Genomic DNA, 25,839 nt, shown 5'->3' on the forward strand with positions numbered 1-25,839 from the left:
CAAAAATTCGATTCGGCTGATTCGGCGAATTCCAGTATGAAATTCGATTCGATGCGAATTAATTCGCTACGAAGTTAACTTATTAAAAGGGTTTCTAGGCTTCAGAGAGCCTTTAAATTAGTGCAGAACACTGTACCTTTAATTTAAATGCCCTTGGAGATGAGGAAGGAGAAGGAGAAGGAGAAGGATGAGAAGAAGGAGAAGGAGAAGGATGAGAAGAAGGAGAAGGAGAAGGATGAGAAGAAGGAGAAGGATGAGAAGAAGGAGAAGGAGAAGGAGAAGGATGAGAAGAAGGAGAAGGAGAAGGATGAGAAGATGGAGAAGGAGAAGGATGAGAAGAAGGAGAAGGATGAGAAGAAGGAGAAGGAGAAGGATGAGAAGAAGGAGAAGGAGAAGGATGAGAAGATGGAGAAGGAGAAGGATGAGAAGAAGGAGAAGGAGAAGGAGAAGGATGAGAAGAAGGAGAAGGAGAAGGATGAGAAGATGGAGAAGGAGAAGGATGAGAAGAAGGAGAAGGATGAGAAGGAGAAGGAGAAGGATGAGAAGAAGGAGAAGGAGAAGGATGAGAAGAAGGAGAAGGATGAGAAGAAGGAGAAGGAGAAGGATGAGAAGAAGGAGAAGGATGAGAAGAAGGATGAGAAGAAGGAGAAGGATGAGAAGAAGGAGAAGGATGAGAAGAAGGAGAAGGATGAGAAGAAGGAGAAGGATGAGAAGAAGGAGAAGGAGAAGGATGAGAAGAAGGAGAAGGATGAGAAGAAGGAGAAGGATGAGAAGAAAGAGAAGGAGAAGGATGAGAAGAAGGAGAAGGAGAAGGATGAGAAGATGGAGAAGGAGAAGGATGAGAAGAAGGAGAAGGATGAGAAGAAGGATGAGAAGAAGGAGAAGGATGAGAAGAAGGAGAAGGATGAGAAGAAGGAGAAGGATGAGAAGAAGGAGAAGGAGAAGGATGAGAAGAAGGAGAAGGAGAAGGATGAGAAGAAGGAGAAGGAGAAGGATGAGAAGATGGAGAAGGAGAAGGATGAGAAGAAGGAGAAGGATGAGAAGAAGGATGAGAAGAAGGATGAGAAGAAGGAGAAGGATGAGAAGGACAGTTCTGTGACAGTTTCTGTCTATTTCTGACAGTTCTGGGACATTCACACCATACAGCGGTTGAAACATTGTATCTATTTGTTTCCATAAATGGATCCATTTATGGAAACAAATAGATACAATGTTTCAACCGCTGTATGGAGTGAGTGTCCCAGAACTGTCAGAAATAGACTATTTCTGACAGTTCTGGGACATTCCCTCCATACAGCGGTTTCCGGCAAAAAGTGTATGTGCAGAGTTCCTCTATTCTGCAGATACACTTAGAGGAGCTCTGCACATACACTTTTTGCCGGCTTGGAATTATTATTATTTTCATCCTACTTCTTCTTCTTCATCCTCATCCTCCTCTTCTTCTTCTGAGGATGAGGATGAAGAAGAAGAAGAAGAAGAAGAAGTAGGATGAAAATAAGAATAATTCCAAGCCGGCAAAAAGTGTATGTGCAGAGCTCCTCTATTTCTGACAGTTCTCTGACAGCTTCTTCACATGTACAGCGGTTGAAACATCTGTATCCTAAATGGAAACTAATAGATACAATGTTTCAACCGCTAAACATGTGTTCCTTCTGTCAGAGAACTGTCAGAAATAGCGGAGCTCACTGCAGGGACACTTTTGCCGGCTGATCGGGAAATATTCGATTCGCGCACCTGAAGTAGGCAAAATTTCGGATTCGACGCGAATCGAATATTTCCTGAAATTCGACTCGAATTCCGGTTCGCCTGGTTCGATTCGCTCATCTCTAGTTGTAGTATATGTAATTTATCTAATCTACATTTTTATTACCAGCTATCATGGGAATCAGGGATTCGAAGCCTGCTTTACTTGGTCTCTGGCTTTAAATTTATTAGACACCCCCCTTGGGACTCCAATGGCATCTATATACACATGTGGGTCAAAACTGCCAGAAGGAGCTTTTCGCTTCCTCCTACGGCCAGGCGTTGGGTCAGGGATATTCTCTGCTAGGATGTGGAGAGGCATAATGGCCTTTGCAAGAGCACACTCACCAGTCCAAATCCCTTCCAATCTGATTCTAATCTTTTGGTCCCCAGTAATCATCCATGACACATATGTATACCTGGTCACTACTATCAGAACATGCTCGTTGTGTCAAGATTATATAGATTATGGTCATAGCACCACATGGGATATATACTACAGAAATCAAAGGTGAAAATAACTACATGAGTGTTGGATGAGTTGTACCAAAATATAGTGGTGTCACCTATTTCGGTGATATCCACCTGTTGAGCCTCTGTCAGACTTATAAGAAAAAGGATATACAACATAGTTGTCATGGTGTAGATGACGCCTTTCCCTCAGGGTTTGGGACTTTCTTGCAGTGGGAGGCGTGTATCCAAGTGTTCTTCCCAGCCACCTTGTCAGAAGGGGCTGTGGTCAGCAGAACTTGGAATGGACCATCATATCTTGGCTCAAGGGAATGTTTCCTCATAAATGTCTTTACTAATACCCAATCTCCGGGTAATAGGCTGTGAGTTCCTGTATCTGACTCAGAATCTGGAATGGAGAAAACACTTGGACATGGATACGGGTTAATTCACATGATAATACAGTCACATAATCAGTTAACACATCAGATTGTAATTACAACTGTTGTGGAAAATAACAACCAAATCTGGGGGCTGAGCTAAACAAAATCTCATAAGGGGATAGGGAGTGTTCTCTCTTGGTGTGTATCTGACACTAAATAGGGCAATAAGCAGACTGTCTGGCCAACTCACGCCAGTCTCTTGGGCTACTTTTAGCATTCTTTCTACTTTCCCACTACTTTGGGGGTGATAGGGGGTATGGAACGCCAGAGTGACTCCTAATGCTGCCCATATTTCTATGGTTACTGAAGCTGTGAAGGCGGGGCCCTGGTCACTCTCTATTACCTCTGGAAGCCCATATCTGCATACAACCTCAGTGGGGAGTTTCTTCGCAGTTGTTTTAGCAGTCATGTTAGTTACAGCAAAGGCCTCTGGCCAACTGGAAAACATGTCCACCACCACTAGGGTGTACTCAACCGCCCACTCTTTGGCATCTGGATATGATCAATTTGTATCCTTTGAAAAGGGTATAGGGGTTTGGCCAAGTGTTTCTGTGGTGTCTTCTCTGTGCGTCCCGGATTGCATTTTGCACAGATAGCACATGTTCTGCAAAAATTGTTCGTCAATGTGGTGATTCCAGGCGCTATATAGTACTTGTTAATGAGAGAGTTCATGAGGCTCTTTGACAGATGGGCTGCTCCGTGTGCCCACTGGACTACAGCTGAAAACATATTCTTGGGTAAACAAAGCCTCTTGTTGCACTCAAACAGACCGTCTTTGAAAATAGCTCCTCTCCGTCTCCAGCTTTCTTTTTCTTCTGGACTTGCTGCTTCTTGGAGTTCCTTGAGGTAGTTTCTGTCCACAGGTAAAGTCTGTAAGGTGAATATTGGTTCCCACTCTCCGGTCACCTCTCCTTCCATTTCTGGTGGTCCCATGGCCGCTCGTTTTTCCGCCAAATCTGCCAGATTATTGTCTTTGGCTTCTGAGGAGTTTAATTTCCCATAAGCTTTACCTTCAGAATAGCCACTTGAATGGGTAGAAGGAGTGCTTCCAGCAGTCGTCCAATGGCTGCTCCATGTCTTATGGACGTACCTGCCGCAGTCATAAATCCTCTTGCCTTCCATATGGGTCCAAAGTCATGGGCCACCCCAAAGGCATATCTGGAGTCTGTGTAGATATTGGCCCTTTTTCCTTCCATCATCTGGCATGCTGTTGTGAGTGCTTGAAGTTCAGCTCCCTGTGCAGATATTGCTGGCGATAGGGCTCTTGCCTGTAGGACTGTGTCTGCAGTGGTGCCCGCAAATCCTGTATAATATTTGCCTCCATCGTCTGCATATCTGGAACCATCAACAAAAAAGGTGAAGTCTGGGTCCTGCAGTGGTGTTTCACTCACTGTGGGGAGATGGAAGGTTTCCATTTTCATAACCTCAAGACAATTATGAGGTTTAGTGGCTCCATCATCCTCTCCACTTTCTGCATTACCTTCATTACCCCCCTCAGCAATTGGGAGGAGAGTGGCCGGATTCAGGGTTTGGCAACGTAGGAGAATGACGTTAGCAGGAAATTGGAGGGAACACTGTAGTCTAAGATGCCTCGCTGTGGACAAATGTTTAGGTTGGACTTGGTTTAAAATGGCAGCAATGGCATACGGTGCCAGAAGAACAAGTTCATGTCCCAGTACGATATCAGAGGTCTTATCCAGCAGAGCTTGAGCAGCGAAAACTGCACGCAGACATGACGGTGCTCCTCTAGCCACTGGGTCTAAACGGCACGAGTAGTAGCCTACGGGTCGTAGGCGGTTGCCATGGGACTAGGCCAATACTCCTGTGGCATGGCCTTGGCGTTCAGACACAAACAGTTTGAAAAGTTTTTTCGTAGTCTGGTAGACCTAGGGCTGGGGCTGAAGAAAATAAGCGTTTTAGAGCCAAAAAGATACCCCTGTGAGTAAAGTGTGGGGATTTGGAACGATAGGTGTCTCTAAGACAGTGGCTTCATTCACTGCTCGGAGGTCCTGTACCATCCTGTACTTCTCTGGTTCTCCTTTGGGTGTCTTCTTTTTTTATCGGGAACAAAAGTGTATTACATGGAGAGGTACAAGGTACGAGTGCACCATTTGCCACAAGGGACTTGACCTACTTCGAAATGGCCTTGGATTGCGCTGGTTTCAGTGGGTACTGTGGTTTCCTGGGTAGGGGAGCTCCAGGCTTCAGTTCCACCATAATTGGGGGTACCTTTTTAAACGTCCAATATCTTCGGGTCCTGTGGACCACTTGGGATTCTGCTCAGCACATCCGGTGTCACGTAGAATGTACCATTGACTTGTAAGATTGGACACACTGGGTAGAGGCGGCTCACTCGAGGCATTGGCCTTCCAGTTGTCTAATTTGGTGTACCAATATGGCCACCTCCAGGAAGTGTACTGGGCTGGGCAGGAAGGGACAAAGCAGGAACAGCAAGATGGCTGCCATCAGGAAGTGTACTGGGCTGGGCAGGAAGGGACAAAGCAGGAGCAGCAAGATGGCTGCCATCAGGAAGTGTACTGGGCAGGGCTGGGGTGGTGGGCATAAAGTGGGCGTTAGATGAAGGGCAGGGCTGTCCCTCCCCTCCTCCACCCCACATTCCCACATAGGGCGGTGGTTTTAGCACACTTCCAATTACAATTTTGTGATACACATACATTATACAATTGCCATTTTCTTGAATTTCTTCCAACTATCCTTTATGCAACGCTTTTACAGTTTTTTTTACCAAGCTTCTGTCACGTTCAGCAAACCTTTTTTCACATAACATTCCTCTCTGTTCCTACAATGATTTATGCCAGTCCTGACCTTCAGTTTACAAACTTTCGCTACTTTAGATAACTTTTTTAACTGCTTCACTTCCTTCACACCTCTTCACAATATGACATGCCAGTAATCCTTTTCAATATTTAACACATTAATGGTACACATAAACTGTTTTTTTTTTCTTTTTCCTGTAGCAATACCTGTTCTGTCCACTACTCTTTGTGGATAACTTTGGCTACATTATACCAAACTTCTTACTGTCTTCAGCAAATTTTTTTTTTTTCAACTAAGACATCTTTCTTCTCTTTTTTTTTTTTTTTTTCTCTTCGCCATTCTTTTGGCTGTAAACGACCTCCCTTATCTGTGATTCCACACACTTTCACTAACTTAACTAATCCCTTCACATACTGCTCCCCCTCCCTCTGTGCAACCAGGTCAGTGCTAACATTCCTTTCTAGGGGTCTTATCAGCGTCTGACTCATCTCCTCCTGTCTCTGGTCCTTCCTAACAGAAATCTAAGACACTTCACAGGCTGCTGTCCAGACTTTCCTTAACCCTTAACAAACCCCAACCTTCTGTTATGAACGGCAAACATTAACCACTTGAGCCCCAGAGGATTTACCCCCCTTAATGACCACGCCTTTTTTTGCTGTTTGGCGCTGCACTAATTCAAATGATAATTGCGCGGTCATGCAATGCTGTACCCAAACAAAATTTAAGTCCTTTTTTTCACACAAATACAGCTTTCTTTTGGTGGTATTTGATCACCTGTGCGCTTTTTATTTTTTGCGCTATAAACAAAAAAACCACGAAAATTTTGAAAAAAAACAATATTTTCTACTTTCAGCTATAAAAAATATATCGTAAACTCAAAGTTAGTCATAAATTTAAGCCAAAATGTATTCTGCTACATGTTTTTGGTAAAAAAAATCCAGTGCATTAGCGGGCAAACTGGCGCTATCTAGGAGGGGCGCTAACACTATCGGAAGTCACCAGTGACACTGATACAGTGATCAGTAAAAATCTGTTCACTGTAATCAATGACACTGGTGACAGGGCAGTGAAGGGGTTAACTGGGGGGGAGAGGGGGGCGATCAAGGGGTTAAATGGGATTTCTGGTGCACTAGCGGGCAAACTGGCGCTATCTGGGAGGGGCGCTAACACTATCGGAAGTCGCCAGCGACACTGATACAGTGATCAGTAAAAATCGGTTCACTGATCAGTGACACTGGTGACAGGGTAGTGAAGGGGTTAACTGGGGGGGGCGATCAAGGGGTTAAGCGGGATTACTGGTGTACTGGCGGGCAAACTGGCGCTATCTGGGAGGGGCGCTAACTCTATCGGAAGTCGCCAGCGACACTGATACAGTGATCGGTAAAAATTGGTTCACTGATCAGTGACACTGGTGACAGGGCAGTGAAGGGTTTAACTGGAGGGGGGGGGCGATCAAGGGGTTAAACGGGATTACTGGTGTACTGGCGGGCAATCTGGCGCTATCTGGGAGGGGCGCTAACTCTATCGGAAGTCGCCAGCGACACTGATCAGTAAAAATCGCTTCACTGATCAGTAACACTGGTGACAGGGCAGTGAGGGGTTAACTGGAGGGGGGGGGGGGTGATCCGGGGGTTAAATGTGTCCTAGAGTGTTCTAACTGTAGTGTAGTGCTTGTGTACTCACTTTTTGGATGTCTTCTTCTCTGTCTGGAACGGAATGTGTCCAGGCAGAGAAGAATGACATCATATCCTGCCCTGTGTAAATATCAACACAGGACAGGATAGGACAGGGACCGATCATGTGATTTCAGCCAGAAATCACTGGCTGAAATCTAATGATTGATCCCTCCTGGATCAAATAGTGTCACCCGCGGGTCGGCGGGAGCGCGCGCGCGCAAGCCCCCTGCCGGCGAAAGTGTCGGGAGCGCGGAACCCGTTTTTAAACGTGGTTTTGCGCTCCACTGCCACCCTGCACACGTATATACACAGTGGCAGGGCGGCAAGCGGTTAACTTACAGACACACATTTAGGACATAACATAGCAGTCTATCTTGGTGGGCTGAGTACAGATCACTGAGTAAATCATGGTAACCCACACAAACACAGTTATGGCACCACGCTGTCACACTACCGTGACGCGTACCCGACACCTCCTCTGCTGGTCAACACACAAGGTTACCACACACCCAGAGAAATTATGTGTCAAAACCCTCAGTAGGTCCACTCCTCTTCCACCTCAAGACTGATACATAAAAACACACAACAGAGACCCAGGTAACAGATAAGCACATGCAGGTATATGTAAATAAACTCCGGGCATACAAGGTTACCTGCCTTTAGTGACCTTTAGCAGCCGTACTAGGCACAGGTATGAATCAACAACAAAGACAGGATAAGCAATGGTAAGATAGCAAAATATATCTTACCATGCTCCAGAGGTGATCAATCTCCGTCCCGTCCAGTTTGACTGACAGCTAATGCCCTTTTCATGTCGGCTGGCTGCAGGTTCATTATTCAGTTCCCGGGTTTCTTGGCACCAATTGTTTTAGTCCCGGACTGAAATCGTCCACTGCTTATCTGTTCCTGTCCTAATTTATGACGCTAGCTTTGAAATGTGCGCACATTGGAAGACACTCACGCTGACACACAAGTTCAGTCTATGAACACTTCTAGTTTATTATAATGAGAAAGTGAACTTATATATGCAGAATGATGCGAGAGTCATGTGACAACAGCATAAGCATTATATTAGTCTTTGATTGGTCATTTCCACACGAAAACATTCTCCGTCATGGTATAGGTGTGATCTTCTTCCAGGCCTTATCTCATAGGAACACAACATTCCTTTGTTACAAGTTGGCACGGTGGGAGGGGGTCTGTGTGTGTGAGCAGACATTTCTTAAGCAAGGATTTCTTATAGTACCACAAAGCCCAGCAGGCAGAAAATATTCACACAACATATGTATTAAAGTATAAAAATAAATATTTATAAAACTTATAGAAATAGCGTATATACAGTTGCAAGAAAAAGTATGTGAACCCCTTGGGATTACGTGGAGTTTTGCATGAATTGGGCATAAAATGTGCTCTGAATGTCATCTAAGTCACAACAATAGAAGAACACAGTCGGCTGAACATAATACTACACAAACATTAGATGTTGCCATGGTTTAATTGCACATAACATGTAAACATTCACAGTGCAGGGAGGAAAAAGTATGTGAGGCCCTAGCTTAATGACTTCTCCCAGAGCTAATTGGAGCCAGGAGTGAGCCAACCTTGACTCCAATCAGTGTGATGATATTGGATGTGTTGCTGACACCTGTTTTGGGTTTACTGGTTTCAAGAAGCACTCTCTGATGTGAACCATGCCTCGCAGAAAAGAGCTCTCAGAAGACCTACGATCAAGAATTGTTGACTTGCATGAAGCTGGAAAGGGTTACAAAAGTATCTCCTTGAGCCTTGATGTTCCTGTGTCCACGGTAAGACAGACTGTCTACAAATGGAGAAAGTTTAGCACTGTTGCTACTCTCCCTAGGCGTGGTCGTCCTGTAAAAATGACTGCAAGAGCACAGCGCAGAATGCTGCATGAGGTAAAGAAGAATCCCAGAGTGTCGGCTAAAGACCTACAGAAATCTCTGGCACATGCTAACATTTTTGTTGACACATCTACAATAAGGAAAACATTAAACAAGAATGGAGTACATGGGAGGACACCACGGAGGAAGCCATTGCTGTCCAAAAAGAAGATTGCGGCACGTTTGAAGTTTGCAAAAGAGCCCCTGGATGTTCCACAGCACTACTGGCAGAATATACTGTGGACAGATGACACCAAGATTGAGTTGTTTGGGAAGAACACACAACACTATGTGTGGAGAGAAAAAGGCACAGCACACCAACATCAAAACCTCATCCCCACTGTGAAACATGGCGGAGGGAGCATCATGGTTTGGGGCTGCTTTGCTGCCTCAGGGCCTGGACGGATTGTTGTCATTGATGGGAAAATGAATTCCAGAGTTTATCAAGACATTTTGCAGGAAAACGTACGACCATCTGTCTGCCAACTGAAGCTCCGCAGAGGATGGGTGATGCAACAGGACAATGACCCAAAGCATACAAGTCATTCAACAAAACAATGGCTGCAACAGCACAGAATACGCCTTCTGGAGTGGCCCAGTCAGAGTCCTGACCTCAACCCCATTGAAATGCTGTGGCATGACCTTAAGAGAGCGATTCACACCAGACATCCCAAGAATATTGCTACACTGAAACAGTTTTGTGAAGAGGAGTGGTCCAAAATGACTCCAGATCATTGTGCAGGTCTGATCTGCAACTACAGGAAACGTTTGGTTGAGGTTATTGCTGCCAAAGGAGGGTCAACCAGTTATTAAGTCCAAAGGTTCACATACTTTTTCCTCCCTGCACTGTGAATGTTTACATGTTATGTGCAATTAAACCATGGCAACATCTAATGTTTGTGTAGTATTATGTTCAGCAGACTGTGTTCTTCTATTGTTGTGACTTAGATGTCGTTCACAGCACATTTTATGCCCAATTCATGCAAAACTCCATGGAATCCCAAGGGGTTCACATACTTTTTCTTGCAACTGTATATATATTCAATAGGAAACAAAATAGGCATTTTACCAAATCCATCACAATACATGGGACACACCCCACCACCCCACTGATCTGAACATACATGGGACACACCCCACCACCCCACTGATCTGAACCTACATGGGACACACCCCACCACTCCACTGACCTGAACACACATGGGACACATCCCACCACCCAACTTACCTGATCATACATGGGATATATCCCACCACCCCACTGACCTGAACATTCATTGGACACATCACAGCACCCCACTAACCTGAACACACATGGGACACGCCCCACCACCCCACTGACCTGAGCATACATGGGACACATCCCACCACCCCACTGGCCTGAACACACATGGGACACACCCCACTGACCTGAACATACATGGGACACACCCCACTGACCTGAGCATACATGGGACACATCCCACCACCCCACTGACCTGAGCATACATGGGACACATCCCACCACCCCACTGACCTGAGCATACATGGGACACATCCCACCACCCCACTGACCTGAGCATACATGGGATATATCCCACCACCCCACTGACCTGAACACACATGGGACACATCCCACCACCCCACTGACCTGAACACACATGGGACACACCCCACTAACCTGAACACACATGGGACACGCCCCACCACCTCACTGACCTGAGCATATATGGGTCACATCCCACTACACCACTGACCTGAACACACATGTGACACGCCCCACCACCTCACTGACCTGAACACACTTGGGACACATCCCACCACCCCACTGACCTGAACACACATGTGACACGCCCCACCACCCCACTGACCTGAACACACTTGGGACACGCCCCACCACCCCACTGACCTGAACACACATGGGACACATCCCACCACCCCACTGACCTGAACACACATGGGACACGCCCCACCACCCCACTGACCTGAGCATATATGGGTCACATCCCACCACCCTACTGACCTGAACACACATGGGACACATCCCACCACCCCACTGACCTGAACAAACATGGAACACATTCTACCACCCCACTGACCGGAACACACATGATACTCCAGGTGGGCTATCTCTCGAGTCATCACCTCTCCCCTCACTGGTGTCCCCAGGTGGGCCTTCTATAGTGTCATCACCTCTCCCTCACTGGTGTCCCCAGGTGGGCCTTCTATAGTGTCATCACCTCTTCCTCACTGGTGTCCCCAGGTGGGCCTTCTATGGTGTCATCACCTCTCCCTCACTGGTGTCCCCAGGTGGGCCTTCTATGGTGTCATCACCTCTCCCTCACTGGTGTCCCCAGGTGGGCCTTCTATGGTGTCATCACCTCTCCCTCACTGGTGTCCCCAGGTGGGCCTTCTATAGTGTCATCACCTCTCCCTCACTGGTGTCCCCAGGTGGGCCTTCTATGGTGTCATCACCTCTCCCTCACTGGTGTCCCCAGGTGGGCCTTCTATGGTGTCATCACCTCTCCCTCACTGGTGTGCCCAGGTGGGCCTTCTGTAGTGTCACCTCTCCCTCACTGGTGTCCCCAGGTGGACCTTCTGTGGTGTCACCTCTCCCTCACTGGTGTCCCCAGGTGGACCTTCTATGGTGTCACCTCTCCCTCACTGGTGTCCCCAGGTGGACCTTCTATGGTGTCACCTCTCCCTCACTGGTGTCCCCAGGTGGGCCTTCTATGGTGTCATCACCTCTCCCCTCACTGGTGTCGTAAGGTGGGCCTTCTATGGTGTCATCACCTCTCCCCTCACTGGTGTCCCCAGGTGGGCCTTCTATAGTGTCATCACCTCTTCCTCACTGGTGTCCCCAGGTGGACCTTCTATGGTGTCATCACCTCTCCCTCACTGGTGTCCTCAGGTGGACCTTCTATGGTGTCACCTCTCCCTCACTGGTGTCCCCAGGTGGGCCTTCTATGGTGTCACCTCTCCCTCACTGGTGTCCCCAGGTGGACCTTCTATGGTGTCACCTCTCCCTCACTGGTGTCCCCAGGTGGACCTTCTATGGTGTCACCTCTCCCTCACTGGTGTCCCCAAGTGGACCTTCTATGGTGTCACCTCTCCCTTCGCTGTCTCAGATCTCTCTCCATTGTATGTATCTGAAGCCCCAGAGCCGGTGTGGTCAGTCTGAGGTCGGTCACAGGAGATGTGAAGATCGATCATTGCTCAGCAGGAAGCTGATGGCAGTATTTGTAAAGCGACATGGTGATCCTCAGGATTCCCAGTCACCATCCCCCGCTTCTCACTTATCCCCATGTTCCCACAGGTGACACCACCCCGACTCCTCCTCCTGTGCCCTGCCGAGAGTGTGGATCAGGTGTTCGGCCCCCGATGGCTGACTGAGAGAGCGCTGAATGATGGTAAGAAGAGGACGGATATGACAGAAATCCCGGTATCTGTCTGTCCTGTAGAGTCCAGCACAGTATTCTCGGTATATGTCTGTCCTGTAGAGTCCAGCACAGTATTCTCGGTATATGTCTGTCCAGGGGAGTCCAGCACAGTACTCTCGGTATATGTCTGTCCAGGGGAGTCCAGCACAGTATTCTCGGTATCTGTCTGTCCTGTGGAGTCCAGCACAGTATTCTCGGTATATGTCTGTCCTGTGGAGTCCAGCACAGTATTCTCGGTATATGTCTGCCCCATAGAGTCCAGCACAGTATTCTCGGTATCTGTCTGTCCTGTAGAGTCCAGCACAGTATTCTCGGTATATGTCTGTCCTGGGGAGTCCAGCACAGTCTTCAGAAGATGAATGTTGGTTGTCGTTGCTGGTGATCATTTCTGCTGGTCTCTGGTGATCATTTCTGGTGGTCTCTGGTGATCATTTCTGGTGGTCTCTGGTGATCATTTCTGCTGGTCTCTGCTGATCATTTCTGGTGGTCTCTGGTGATCATTTCTGGTGGTCTCTGGTGATCATTTCTGGTGGTCTCTGGTGATCATTTCTGCTGGTCTCTGGTGATCATTTCTGGTGATCTCTGGTGATCATTTCTGCTGGTCTCTGGTGATCATTTCTGCTGGTCTCTGGTGATCATTTCTGCTGGTCTCTGGTGATCATTTCTGGTGGTCTCTGGTGATCATTTCTGGTGGTCTCTGGTAATCTCGGACACTTTGCTCTTTCTAGGTGTTTATACCAGGACAGACCTGAACCTCCCAGTGACGGTTCCTCATAGAAAAGATGTCAGAGATTTCGAGAAGGACCCGCCATTGTCCTCGTGTGGAATATTCCAGGCTCGGGTTTTTGGTAAGAGTTGAATCTTTTAGATGTCCTCAGTATTGTCGTGTCTTGCCCAATCATAATGATGGAGACTATGGAGTGGGATGGGGGGGGGGGTGAGGTGGGATGGGGGGGGGTGAGGTGGGATGGAGGGGGGGGGGTGGGATTGGGGGGTGATGGGACTTGGTGGAACCTTTGTGATTTTTGGTTTTTATAATGATTAGTAAATAAAGTCAACCTCTTGGTGGTCTTCCGGTCCAGCACAGTTCTTATGATCAGGATTTGTCATAGAGGGACAGAACAGAAACATTCCCCTCCCCCTTCATCAGATCTATACACTTGATCTTCAGAGATGTTTCTCATATCCAAGACTTCGATCCTCCAGGAATATCCTAGTGTCAATGGACAAATACTTCCAATGTATAAAACAGACCGATATTGTTGTGGAGTTCACCTCCCGCTGGGCTGAATGGTGCAAATAGTGAGGGTCAGATATTCCTTCAGATCCACATATTGGTGGTGGATTACCAGTCTGGGTCAGTGCTGGAATGGTGGAGATTATTGGCTCTTGTGATAGATATCGGGTACAAGTAAGAAGTGGGGATGGTATGGTGACAATCAGGAAATGGTAAATATCAAGACTGGTCAGGGCCATCTTTACGAGGGGGGCAAAAGGGGCAGCTGCCCTGGGCCCAGTCACTGTTGTGGGGCCCAAAGCAGCTGCCCTATACCTGCCGACTGTACTGGTTTACATTCCCTTTGTCCCTGGAAGTCTTTGTCCCTGGACGTCTTTGTCCCTGGAAGTCTTTGTCCCTGGAAGTCTTTGTCCCTGGAAGTCTTTGTCCCTGGAAGTATTTGTCCCGGGCCGTGTCCAATATCTCAGTGTGAAGGACTGTCACTTATGCTGGCCAGCTCTGTCCTATCACCATGTACAGATGACTCACATGTGCAGACAGTGTCAGCATTCACATGTAAATAACGGTGGCATTCATATGTATATTATGCTCCCCCCGCACCCCCCCCTCCCCCCGGGTCCAGTCACTATTAAAGAAGGACCTGAGACTGGTATATTGGAGATGGGAAGGATCAGGGCTGGACTGGTGAAGGTAGGGTACAAGATGTGTGGTACCAGAAAATGATCTGGTGGAGATGGAGTTCTGGTAAGGAATTAGGCTGGTGTACTGAAGAATGGTTCCTGGATGCTGTAGAGTTGAGGTTCTGGTAGGGATTGGGGCTGATGGCGGTGAGATGAGGTACTGGTAGGGATTGGGGCTGATGTTGTAGAGTTGAGGTTCTGGTAGGGATTGGGGCTGATGGCGGTGAGATGAGGTACTGGTAGGGATTGGGGCTGATGTCGGTGAGATGAGGTACTGGTAGGGATTGGGGCTGATGGCGGTGAGATGAGGTACTGGTAGGGATTGGGGCTGATGTTGTAGAGTTGAGGTTCTGGTAGGGATTGGGGCTGATGGCGGTGAGATGAGGTACTGGTAGGGATTGGGGCTGATGTCGGTGAGATGAGGTACTGGTAGGGATTGGGGCTGATGTCGGTGAGATGAGGTACTGGTAGGGATTGGGGCTGATGGCGGTGAGATGAGGTACTGGTAGGGATTGGGGCTGATGTCAATGAGATTAGGTACTGGTAGGGATTGGGGCTCATGTCGGTGAGATGCGGTACTGGTAGGGATTGGGGCTGATGTCGGTGAGATGAGGTACTGGTAGGGATTGGGGCTGATGTCGGTGAGATTAGGTACTGGTAGGGATTGGGGCTGATGTCGGTGAGATTAGGTACTGGTAGGGATTGGGGCTGATGTCGGTGAGATGAGGTACTGGTAGGGATTGGGGCTGATGTCGGTGAGATGAGGTACTGGTAGGGATTGCGGCTGATATTGATGAGATGAAGTTCTGTTAGGGATTGGGGCTGATATCGATGAGATGAGGTACTGGTAGGGATTGGGGCTGATGTTGTAAAGTTGAGGTACTGGTAGGGAGTGGGGCTGATGTCGGTGAGATGAAGTACTGGTAGGGATTGGGGCTGATGTCAATGAGATTAGGTACTGGTAGGGATTGGGGCTGATGGCGGTGAGATGAGGTACTGGTAGGGATTGGGGCTGATGTTGGTGAGATGATGTACTGGTTGGGATTGGGGCTGTTGGCGGTGAGATGATGTACTGGTAGGGATTGGGGCTGATGTTGTAGAGTTGAGGTTCTGGTAGGGATTGGGGCTGATGGCGGTGAGATGAGGTACTGGTAGGGATTGGGGCTGATGTCGGTGAGATGAGGTACTGGTAGGGATTGGGGCTGATGGCGGTGAGATGAGGTACTGGTAGGGATTGGGGCTGATGTTGTAGAGTTGAGGTTCTGGTAGGGATTGGGGCTGATGGCGGTGAGATGAGGTACTGGTAGGGATTGGGGCTGATGTCGGTGAGATGAGGTACTGGTAGGGATTGGGGCTGATGGCGGTGAGATGAGGTACTGGTAGGGATTGGGGCTGATGTTGTAGAGTTGAGGTTCTGGTAGGGATTGGGGCTGATGTCGGTGAGATGAGGTACTGGTAGGGATTGGGGCTGATGTCGGTGAGATGAGGTACTGGTAGGGATTGCGGCTGATATTGATGAGATGAAGTTCTGTTAGGGATTGGGGCTGATATCGATGAGATGAGGTACTGGTAGGGATTGGGGCTGATGTTGTAAAGTTGAGGTACTGGTAGGGAGTGGGGCTGATGTCGGTGAGATGAAGTACTGGTAGGGATTGGGGCTGATGTCAATGAGATTAGGTACTGGTAGGGATTGGGGCTGATGGCGGTGAGATGAGGTACTGGTAGGGATTGGGGCTGATGTTGGTGAGATGATGTACTGGTTGGGATTGGGGCTGTTGGCGGTGAGATGATGTACTGGTAGGGATTGGGGCTGATGTCGGTGAGATGAGGTACTGGTTGGGATTGGGGCTCATATCGGTGAGATGAGGTACTGGTAGGGATTGGGGCTGATATCGGTGAGATGAGGTACTGGTTGGGATTGGGGCTGACGGTGGTGAGATGATGTTCTGGTAGGGATTGGGGCTGAAGGCAGTGAGATTAGGTACTGGTAGGGATTGGGGCTGATGGCGGTGAGATTAGCTACTGGTAGGGATTGGGGCTGATGGCGGTGAGATTAGCTACTGGTAGGGATTTGGGCTAATGGCAGTGAGATGAGGTACTGGTAGGGATTGGGGCTGATGGTGGTGAGATGATGTTCTGGTAGGGATTGGGGCTGATGTCGGTGAGATGAGGTACTGGTAGGGATTGGGGCTGATGTCGGTGAGATGAGGTAGGTATGGGTTTTATTAAGGATTAGGTTTCGTGTGGTAAGGACGGTTACCGGCAGATTGGGCTAGGTATGGTAGAGACATTGTAGCAGTATAGGTTAAGGTTGGTAGGGTCCAGGGCTGGTGTGGTGGACATGGGGTACAAGCAAGGTTCAAGGTTGATATGATAGATATGGGATGCCACTAAGGTTTAGGGCTAGTGAGGTGGAGATGGGGTATCAGTAAGTTTTGGGTTGGTGAAAATGAGGTAAAAGCCGGGGTGTGGTATGGTGAAGATATGGTGCCTGTACAATTTGGGGCCAGTGTAGTGTACATGGGTTAGCAGATTACGGTGGGGTATGGTGCATATGGGGTACCAGTAGGGTTTGGGACTAGTGTGGTGGATATGGGGTACCAGTAGGGTTTGGGACTAGTGTGGTGCATATGGGGTACCAGTAGGGTTTGGGACTAGTGTGGTGGATATGGGGTACCAGTCGGGTTTTGGACTAGTGTGGTAGATATGGGGTACCAGTAGGGTTTGGGACTAGTGTGGTGGATATGGGGTACCAGTAGGGTTTGGGACTAGTGAGGTGGATATGGGGTACCAGTAGGGTTTGGGACTGGTGTGGTGGATATGGGGTACCAGTAGGGTTTGGGACTAGTGTGGTGGATATGGGGTGCCAGTAGGGTTTGGGACTAGTGAGGAGGATATGGGGTACTAGTAGGGTTTGGGACTGGTGTGGTGGATATGGGGTACCAGTAGGGTTTGGGACTAGTGTGGTGGATATGGGGTGCCAGTAGGGTTTGGGACTAGTGAGGTGGATATGGGGTACTAGTAGGGTTTGGGACTGGTGTGGTGGATATGGGGTACCAGTAGGGTTTGGGACTAGTGTGGTGGATATGGGGTACCAGTAGGGTTTGGGACTAGTGAGGTGGATATGGGGTACCAGTAGGTTTTGGGACTGGTGTGGTGGATATGGGGTACCAGTAGGGTTTGGGACTAGTGAGGTGGATATGGGGTACCAGTAGGGTTTGGGACTGGTGTGGTGGATATGGGGTACCAGTAGGGTTTGGGACTAGTGTGGTGGATATGGGGTACCAGTAGGGTTTGGGACTAGTGAGGTGGATATGGGGTACCAGTAGGGTTTGGGACTAGTGTGGTGGATATGGGGTACCAGTAGGGTTTGGGACTAGTGAGGTGGATATGGGGTACCAGTAGGGTTTGGGACTAGTGAGGTGGATATGGGGTACCAGTAGGGTTTGGGACTAGTGTGGTGCATATGGGGTACCAGTAGGGTTTGGGACTAGTGTGGTGGACATGGGGTACCAGTAGGGTTTGGGACTAGTGTGGTGGATATGGGGTACCAGTAGGGTTTGGGACTAGTGTGGTGGATATGGGGTACCAGTAGGGTTTGGGACTAGTGTGGTGGACATGGGGTACCAGTAGGGTTTGGGACTAGTGTGGTGGATATGGGGTACCAGTAGGGTTTGGGACTAGTGTGGTGGATATGGGGTACCAGTAGGGTTTGGGACTAGTGTGGTAGAGATGATAAAGTACTCGTAAGGTACAGAGTTGGTGTGGTACAGATGGGGTTCCGTCAGGGACCGCATTTTTTTCCCATCAGACACTGTGGAAGCCTCTGCAGGAGATTGCTCAGGAGGTTCCGGGATCCTGTGTCCTTCCTTACATATTCTCCTCTATATTGTTTTCCATTTGTTACCCGATAGAGATGAATGGTTGTCAAGGCTTCTTATACACAGAGGTGGTGTGTTACGTCTTATGAATGAATAGAATTCTATGGCCTTGTCCATGTCCTATGAATAAATGAAGTCCTAAATCCATGTCCTATGAATGAATAGAGCCCTAGGTCAATGTCCTATGAATGAATGGAGCCCTAGGTCAATGTCCTATGAATGAATGGAGCTCTAGGTGCATGTCCTACTTAGGGATGGAGTCCTTGGTCCATGTCCTATGAATGGCTGGAATCCTAGGTCAATGGCCTATGAATGAATGGAGTCCTAGGTCCATTTTCTACGAGTGGCTGGAATTTTAGGTCCATGTATTATGAATGAATGGAGTTTTAGGTCCATGTCCTATGAATGAATGGAGTTGTAGGCCCATGTCCATGTCCTATGAATAAATGGAGCCCTAGGTTAATGTCCTATGAATGAATGTAGTCCTAGGCCAATTTCCTACTTAGGGATGGTGTCCTAGGTCCATGTCCTATGAATGGCTGGAGTCCTAGGTCCATGTATTATGAATGAATGGAGTTTTATGTCCATGTCCATGTCATATGAATGGAGTTGTAGGCCCATGTCCATGTTCTATAAATGAATGGGGTCCTAGGCCCATTTCCTATTTAGGGATGCAGTCCTTGTTCCATGTCCTATGATGAATGGTGTCCTAGGCCCATTTCCTACTTAGGGATGCAGTACTTGGTCCATGTCCTATGAATGACTGGATGAATGGAATTCTATGGCCTTGTCCATGTCCTATGAATGAATGGAGCCCTAGGTCAATGTCCTATGAATGAATGGAGCCCTAGGTCAATGTTCTATGAATGAATGGAGCCCTAGGTCCATGTCCTACTTAGAGATGGAGTCCGTGGTCCATGTCCTATGAATGACTGGAATCCTAGGTCAATGTCCTATAAATGAATGGTGTCCTAGGCCCATTTCCGACTTAGGGATGCAGTCCTTGGTCCATGTCCTATGAATGAATGGAGCTCTAGGTCAATGTCCTATGAATGAATGGAGCCCTAGGTCAATGTTCTATAAATGAATGGAGCCCTAAGTCCATGTCCTACTTAGGGATGGAGTCCTTGGTCCATGTTCTATGAATGGCTGGAATCCTAGGTCAATGTCTTATGAATGAATGGAGTCCTAGGTCCATTTCCTACTTAGGGATGCAGTCCTAGGTCCATGTCCTATGAGTGGCTGGAATTTTAGGTCCATGTATTATGAATGAATGGAGTTTTAGGTCCATGTCCATGTTCTATGAATTAATATAGTGCTAGGTCCATGTCCTAGAATGAATGGAGTTGTAGGCCCATGTCCATGTCTTATGAATGACTGTAGTCCTAGGCCAATTTCCTACTTAGGGATGGCGTCCTGGGTCCATGTCCCATGAATGGCTGGAGTCCTAGGTCAATGTATTATGAATGAATGGAGTCCTAGGTCCATGTATTATGAATGAATGGAGTCCTAGGTCCATGTATTATGAATGAATGGAGTTTTAGGTCCATGTCATATAAATGAATGGAGTCCTAGGTCCATGTCCATGTATTTATGAATGAATGGAGTCCTAGGTCCATGTATTATGAATGAATGGAGTTTTAGGTCCATGTCATATAAATGAATGGAGTCCTAGGTCCATGTATTATGAATGAATGGAGTCCTAGGTCCATGTATTATGAATGAATGGAGTCCTAGGTCCATGTCCATGTCTTGTTAATGAATGGAGTCCTAGGTCCATGTTCTCTGAATGAATGGAGTAATTCCTATGTCTTTTGCAGGTGAGGCACTCCAGGAATCTGTGGGGAAATGTTCGGCCATGTTCTCTGCTCCAGCATTGTGCTGCATTCAGACTGCACAGCAGATAGTGGAAGGTGAGCGAACATTCGAATTTCTATCCTTCACTAGGAATGTTTACAATGTATCAATGATAATATGTCCAATATGGACCTAGATGGGTGGACCTGGTGCTAGTCCTCTGGGGACGGTAATTATACCGGAGAAGACATATTCCGGTCCATGCTGTATGTACGATATCCTCAGCCATGAATGGCCCACTTACATATTGTGGGAGGACAGGACCCAACAAATGCAGCCTGGATGTATTTCCTCCATCGTTCTTCTCCACCTTCCTCCTCTTCTCTATCTTAGTCCTTCTCAAGTTTTTGTCCACTTAGTCGTCATCCTCTTCTTCTCTGCCGAAGTCCTCCTCTTCTCTGCCGAAGTCCTCCTCTTCTCTGCCGAAGTCCTCCTCTTCTCTGCCGAAGTCCTCCTCTTCTCTGCCGAAGTCCTCCTCTTCTCTGCCGAAGTCCTCCTCTTCTCTGCCGAAGTCCTCCTCTTCTCTGCCGAAGTCCTCCTCTTCTCTGCCGAAGTCCTCCTCTTCTCTGCCGAAGTCCTCTTTTTCTCTGCCGAAGTCCTCTTTTTCTCTGCCGAAGTCCTCTTCTTTCTCTTCTTTACCTTAGTTCTCTTCCTTTGTCCTCTTATATCTTTTATCTACCTTAGTCCTCTTCCCCCTCAGTTGTACCTTAGTCATCGTCCTCCTCTTCTCTACCTAAGTCCTCTTCTTCTCTGCCTAGGTCCTCTTCCTCCTCTTCTTTCCCTTAGTTCTCTTCCTTTTGTCCTCTTCTATCTTTTATCTACCTTAGTCCTCTTCCCCCTCAGCTGTACTGTAGTCCTCTTCCTCCTCTGCTGCACCTCAGTGCTCTTCCTCCTCTGCTGCACCTTAGTCCTCTTCCTCCTCTTCTGCACCTTAGTCCTCTTCTTCCTCTTCTGCACCTTAGTCCTCTTCCTTCTCTGCTGTACCTTAGTCATCTTCCCTCTCTTCTCTACCTTAGTCCTCCTCCTTCTCTTATCTTCCTAAGTGCTCTTCTCTACCTTAGTCCTCCTCTTCTGCACCTTAGTCCTCTTCCTCCTCTTCTGCACCTTAGTCCTCTTCCTTCTCTGCTGTACCTTAGTCATCTTCCCTCTCTTCTCTACCTTAGTCCTCCTTCTCTTATCTTCCTAAGTGCTCTTCTCTACCTTAGTCCTCCTCCTTCTCTACCTTAGTCCTCCTCCTTCTCTTCTCTACCTTAGTCCTCCTCCTTCTCTTCTCTGCCTTAGTCCTCCTCCTTCTCTTCTCTGCCTTAGTCCTCCTCCTCTTCTTCTTTGCCTTAGTCCTCCTCTTATCTTCCTAAGTCCTCCTCCTCTTCTCTACCTCAGTCCTCTTTGTCCTGTCCTTTGCTATAGCTTAGTTTTCTTCACACTCCTCCTTACCTCTTCCCGTTTTTTGTCTACTTCAATATCCTTCCTCCTCTTTTCTACCTTAGTCCTCTTCCATCTCTTCTCTACCTTTGTTTTCTTCCTCCTCTTTTCTACAGTAGTTCTCTTCCCCCTTTTATCTACCTTAGTCCTCTTCCTCCTCTTTAATACCTTAGTCTTCTTTCTCCTCTTTTCTATCTTAGTATTGACTCATTGACTCCTGCTGCTCTTTTCTGGGTAAATGCATCTATCTCCTACCTCCGCTCTTAACTAGGAAACGCATTGACTCCGGTTATATTCAGAACAAATGGTGTATTTATATCTGTGTGTGATGACCAGTCCTCACCTCCAGCTGCACCCAGTTTATGACTGTAGCCTGTTCCCTGAGAAACATCCCCCACTATTCATGTGATCCTTATCAGCTTCTAATTGGGGTGGAGTTGAATGCTCATTTGAGCATCTCTCTATAAATTTAGATCAGCTCATGGGGGGGAGATCACTGATGGGGGGCACAATCACTGATGGGGCCTGAGTCCCACTCCGTGTACCTTTTATATAATACGCCCCTCTTCTCCTTATCATATTACTATCCTCTGTTCCCAAATCTCATTTCTTTACCCCTCTGCTCCACCCCAAAACTTGTACATCTCCCCCTTATTGCTATCATCTCCCTACTATTGCTCTCATCACCTCCCCAAAATGCCTCTTCCACTCCTCCTTCTCATTTTCCTCTCCTCCGTTCCCAAAATCCATTCACTATATCCCTCTGCTCCTCCCAAACAATTGTATATTGTGTCCTCACTGCTTCCTTCACCCCCCTACGCCACCCCCCACCTCCTCCTATTACTCCTCTCCCACTGACCCCAACACCTCCACTAGTAGTTTCTCACGCTCCTGCACATCCCGCTCCCATGCCACCTTTCTCACCCTTCTCCTCTAGCCGCGGGGGACATCTCCCCGAATCCTGGCCCTCCACCACCTCCCTCACCCGCACAACACCCTCCCGCCTCCACGTCCGGATGCAAACCCCATAACTTAGTATATATCTCCCTGCTCCCTAAAATCTCCCCCCCCGTTTTCATGTGCACTCCTGAACGCCCGATCTGTGTGCAACAAGCTCACCGCCATCCACGACCTCTTTGTTTCCGGCTCCCTCAACCTCCTAGTGATCACGGAAACCTGGATCCAGCCCACTGACTCTACCTCCCCTGCTGCACTCTCCTATGGAGGTCTCACCTGGACCCACTCACCCAGGCCTAACGGTCGTAAAGGTGGTGGGGTTGGTCTGCTCCTGTCACCGCAGAGCACCTTCCGAGTCCTCCCAAACCCCCCCTCCCTATCCTTCTCCTCCTTCGAGGCCCACTGCGTCCGACTATTCTCCCCAACCCCCCTGAAGATTGCTGTGATATACCGGCCTCCTGGATCCATACCCCACTTCCTGGATGACTTCTCCTCCTGGCTACCCTTCCTCCTCTCCTCTGAGCTACCCACCATCATCCTTGGGGATTTCAACATCCCTGCCAACCTCGACAACCCGGCCATATCCCATCTCCTCCACTTAACCTCCTCCTTTGCACTTGCACAGTGCATACAATCCACCACCCACTCCGACGGTAATATCCTTGATCTTGTCTTCTCCAACCGCTGCGCTCCCCACAACCTCACTAACACCCCCTTCCCTCTCTCTGACCACAACCTGATCACCTTCTCTATCTCCTCGTCCTCCAACACCTACCCCTCCAAATGTCACACTACTACCAGCCGTAACTTCCGCAACCTTAACCCTGCCCCCCTCCACTCTGCAGCTGATCAACTCCATGACAGCATCCTCCCCCTGTCCTGCCCCAACTTGGCTATGACTGCCTACAACAACGCGCTGTCAGCAGCCCTTGACTCACTAGCGCCTTTAACCACACGCAACATCAGACCCCGACCGCTCCAGCCCTGGCAGACTGATCACACCAAAACCCTCAAACGACACAGTCGTGCCCTGGAGCGACTATGGCGCAAAACCAAATCCCAACAAGCCTTCACCCGCTACAAATCTGCCTTCCACACCTACACCTCCTCCCTCCACGCAGCCAAACAGGCCTACTTCTTGACCCTCATCAAGGCCCTCTCCTCCAATCCTCACTGACTCTTCTCCACCTTCAACTCTCTACTCTCACCACCCCCACCTCCACCCAGCACCTCACTCACTGCCCTTGAGATTGCCAATCACGTCAAAAACAAGATTGACACAATTCGCAAGGACATTGCCGCAACTCACACGCCCTCTCAACCCGTCCCCTGTCACACAGCTACCCCCTCATCACCCCTCCCCCTCGACATAACCCGCAGGGACTTCGTCACTGCTCAAACTCCCTCCAACCCCGTTCCCCCTCACACAGCTACCTCCTCATCACCCCTCTCCCACGGCCCCACCACTGCTCTGACCTCCACTTCCACCCCACCCTACATTCCTCATACTGAAGCCCCCCCAACACTCCGCACCTTTGACCTTACTATCATCGAGGAAGTCTCCAAGATCCTCTCTGATGCCGCCTCACCACCTGCCCCCTCGACCCTATCCCCTCACAACTCCTACGACCTCCCTCCCCCTCCATCCTATGCTCTCTTACCCACATCTTCAATCTCTCCCTCTCCTCTGGCACTTTCCCCTCCCCTCTGAAACATGCCCACATCACCCCCATACTTAAAAAGCCCTCCCTGGACCCCAATGACCCGAACAACCTCAGACCCATCTCCCTGCTCCCATTTACATCTAAACTCCTTGAGGGCCTTATCTACACCCGCCTATGCTCTCACCTCAACGACAACCACCTCCTCGATCCCCTACAGTCCGGCTTCCGTCCCCTACACTCCACCGAAACTGCCTTACTCAAACTCTCCAACGACCTTCTAACCGCCAAAGCTAATGGCCACTATTCAGTGCTCCTACTCCTTGACCTCTCTGCGGCCTTCGACACAGTCGACCACCCCCTCCTCCTCAAAAAACTACACTCCCTCGGCCTCAGAGATTCTGCTCTCTTCTGGCTCTCATCCTACCTCTTACAACGCTCTTTCAGCGTTACCTATAATGCTACCACCTCCCCCTCACTCCCCCTCTCTGTTGGGGTCCCTCAAGGCTCTGTCCTCGGGCCCCTTCTCTTCTCCATCTACACCTCCTCCCTTGGGCAACTCATACACTCTCACGGCTTCCACTACCACCTCTATGCCGACGACACACAAATCTATCTCTCAACCCCCCACCTCACCCCCTCGGTCTCCACCCCCCACCTCACCCCCTCGGTCTCCGCCCGAATCACACACCTACTGAGTGACATATCAGACTGGATGTCGCTCCACTTCCTTAAACTGAATCCAAAACCGAGTTTCTTGTCTTCCCCCCCAGCCCGAACCCCAACCCCCATTGACTTCTCCATCATGTCCAACAACGCCACCATCAAACCCGCCCCACAAGCCAGAGTACTTGGTGTCATTCTGGACTCCAACCTATCCTTCCAGCCCCAAGTCCAATCTTTAACAAACTCGTGCAGACTCCACCTCCGCAACATCGCCAAAATACGCACGTTCCTAACCCCAGAAACCACTAAACAGCTCATCCACTCCCTCATTATATCACGACTCGACTACTGCAACTCCCTCCTCACTGGCCTGCCTCGCCACTGGCTATCCCCGCTTCAGTCCATCCTGAATATGGCTGCCAGACTCATTCACCTTTCCAACCGCTCCATTTCCGCCACCCCCCTCTGCCAATCCCTCCACTGGCCTCCACTCAGTGTCCTCCACCCCCCTCTGCCAATCCCTCCACTGGCTTCCGATTGTGCAACGGATCAAATTCAAAATCCTAACGCTGACGTACAAAGCCGTCCACCATACTGCCCCGAACTACATCACTGACCTAATATCCAAGTACCACCCAACACACACACTCCGCTCCTCACAAGACCTCCTTCTCTCTAGTTCCCTGGTCTCCTCCTCCCATGCCCGCCTCCAGGACTTCTCCAGGGTGTCACCCATCCTCTGGAACTCCCTGCCCCAACCCATCAGATTATCACCTACTCTCCTCTCCTTTAGGTGCACCCTGAAAACCCATCTCTTCAGGGAAGCCTACCCCACCCCCTGCTAACTTGCCAACCTCCTCCACTCTTCCTACCACTCCATCCCCCACAGCTATCTCCTCCTGTACCACCATCCCCTCCCTCCTAGATTGTAAGCTCCAAGGATCAGGGCCCTCGATCCCCTCATGCATTGTATTGGTATTGTTCTGTCACATGTTCTTTCCCCTCTGTAATGTACAGCGCTGAGCCAACTATTGGCGCTTTATAAATACTGTATAATAATAATAGTAT

At 48.9% G+C, this 25,839-nt stretch overlaps 1 protein-coding gene across 1 annotated transcript in view; it reads left to right on the plus strand.

The window, feature by feature from the left end:
• The window catches only part of LOC149429005 (ubiquitin-associated and SH3 domain-containing protein A-like), an 82,267-nt gene that overhangs the window by 36,999 nt on the left and 19,429 nt on the right, over positions 1 to 25,839 (plus strand). The window contains exons 8-10 of the mRNA XM_089666838.1: positions 12,287 to 12,380; positions 13,139 to 13,258; positions 20,029 to 20,121. Coding sequence (XP_089522964.1) covers positions 12,287 to 12,380; positions 13,139 to 13,258; positions 20,029 to 20,121 — 307 coding nt within the window. The remainder of the gene's footprint in view (positions 1 to 12,286; positions 12,381 to 13,138; positions 13,259 to 20,028; positions 20,122 to 25,839) is intronic.

The sequence above is a fragment of the Staurois parvus genome, unplaced genomic scaffold (assembly GCF_062004578.1).
Source record: "Staurois parvus isolate SC_StPar_1 unplaced genomic scaffold, SC_StPar_1.0 ptg002865l, whole genome shotgun sequence".
In the NCBI taxonomy this organism is placed as follows: domain Eukaryota; kingdom Metazoa; phylum Chordata; class Amphibia; order Anura; family Ranidae; genus Staurois; species Staurois parvus.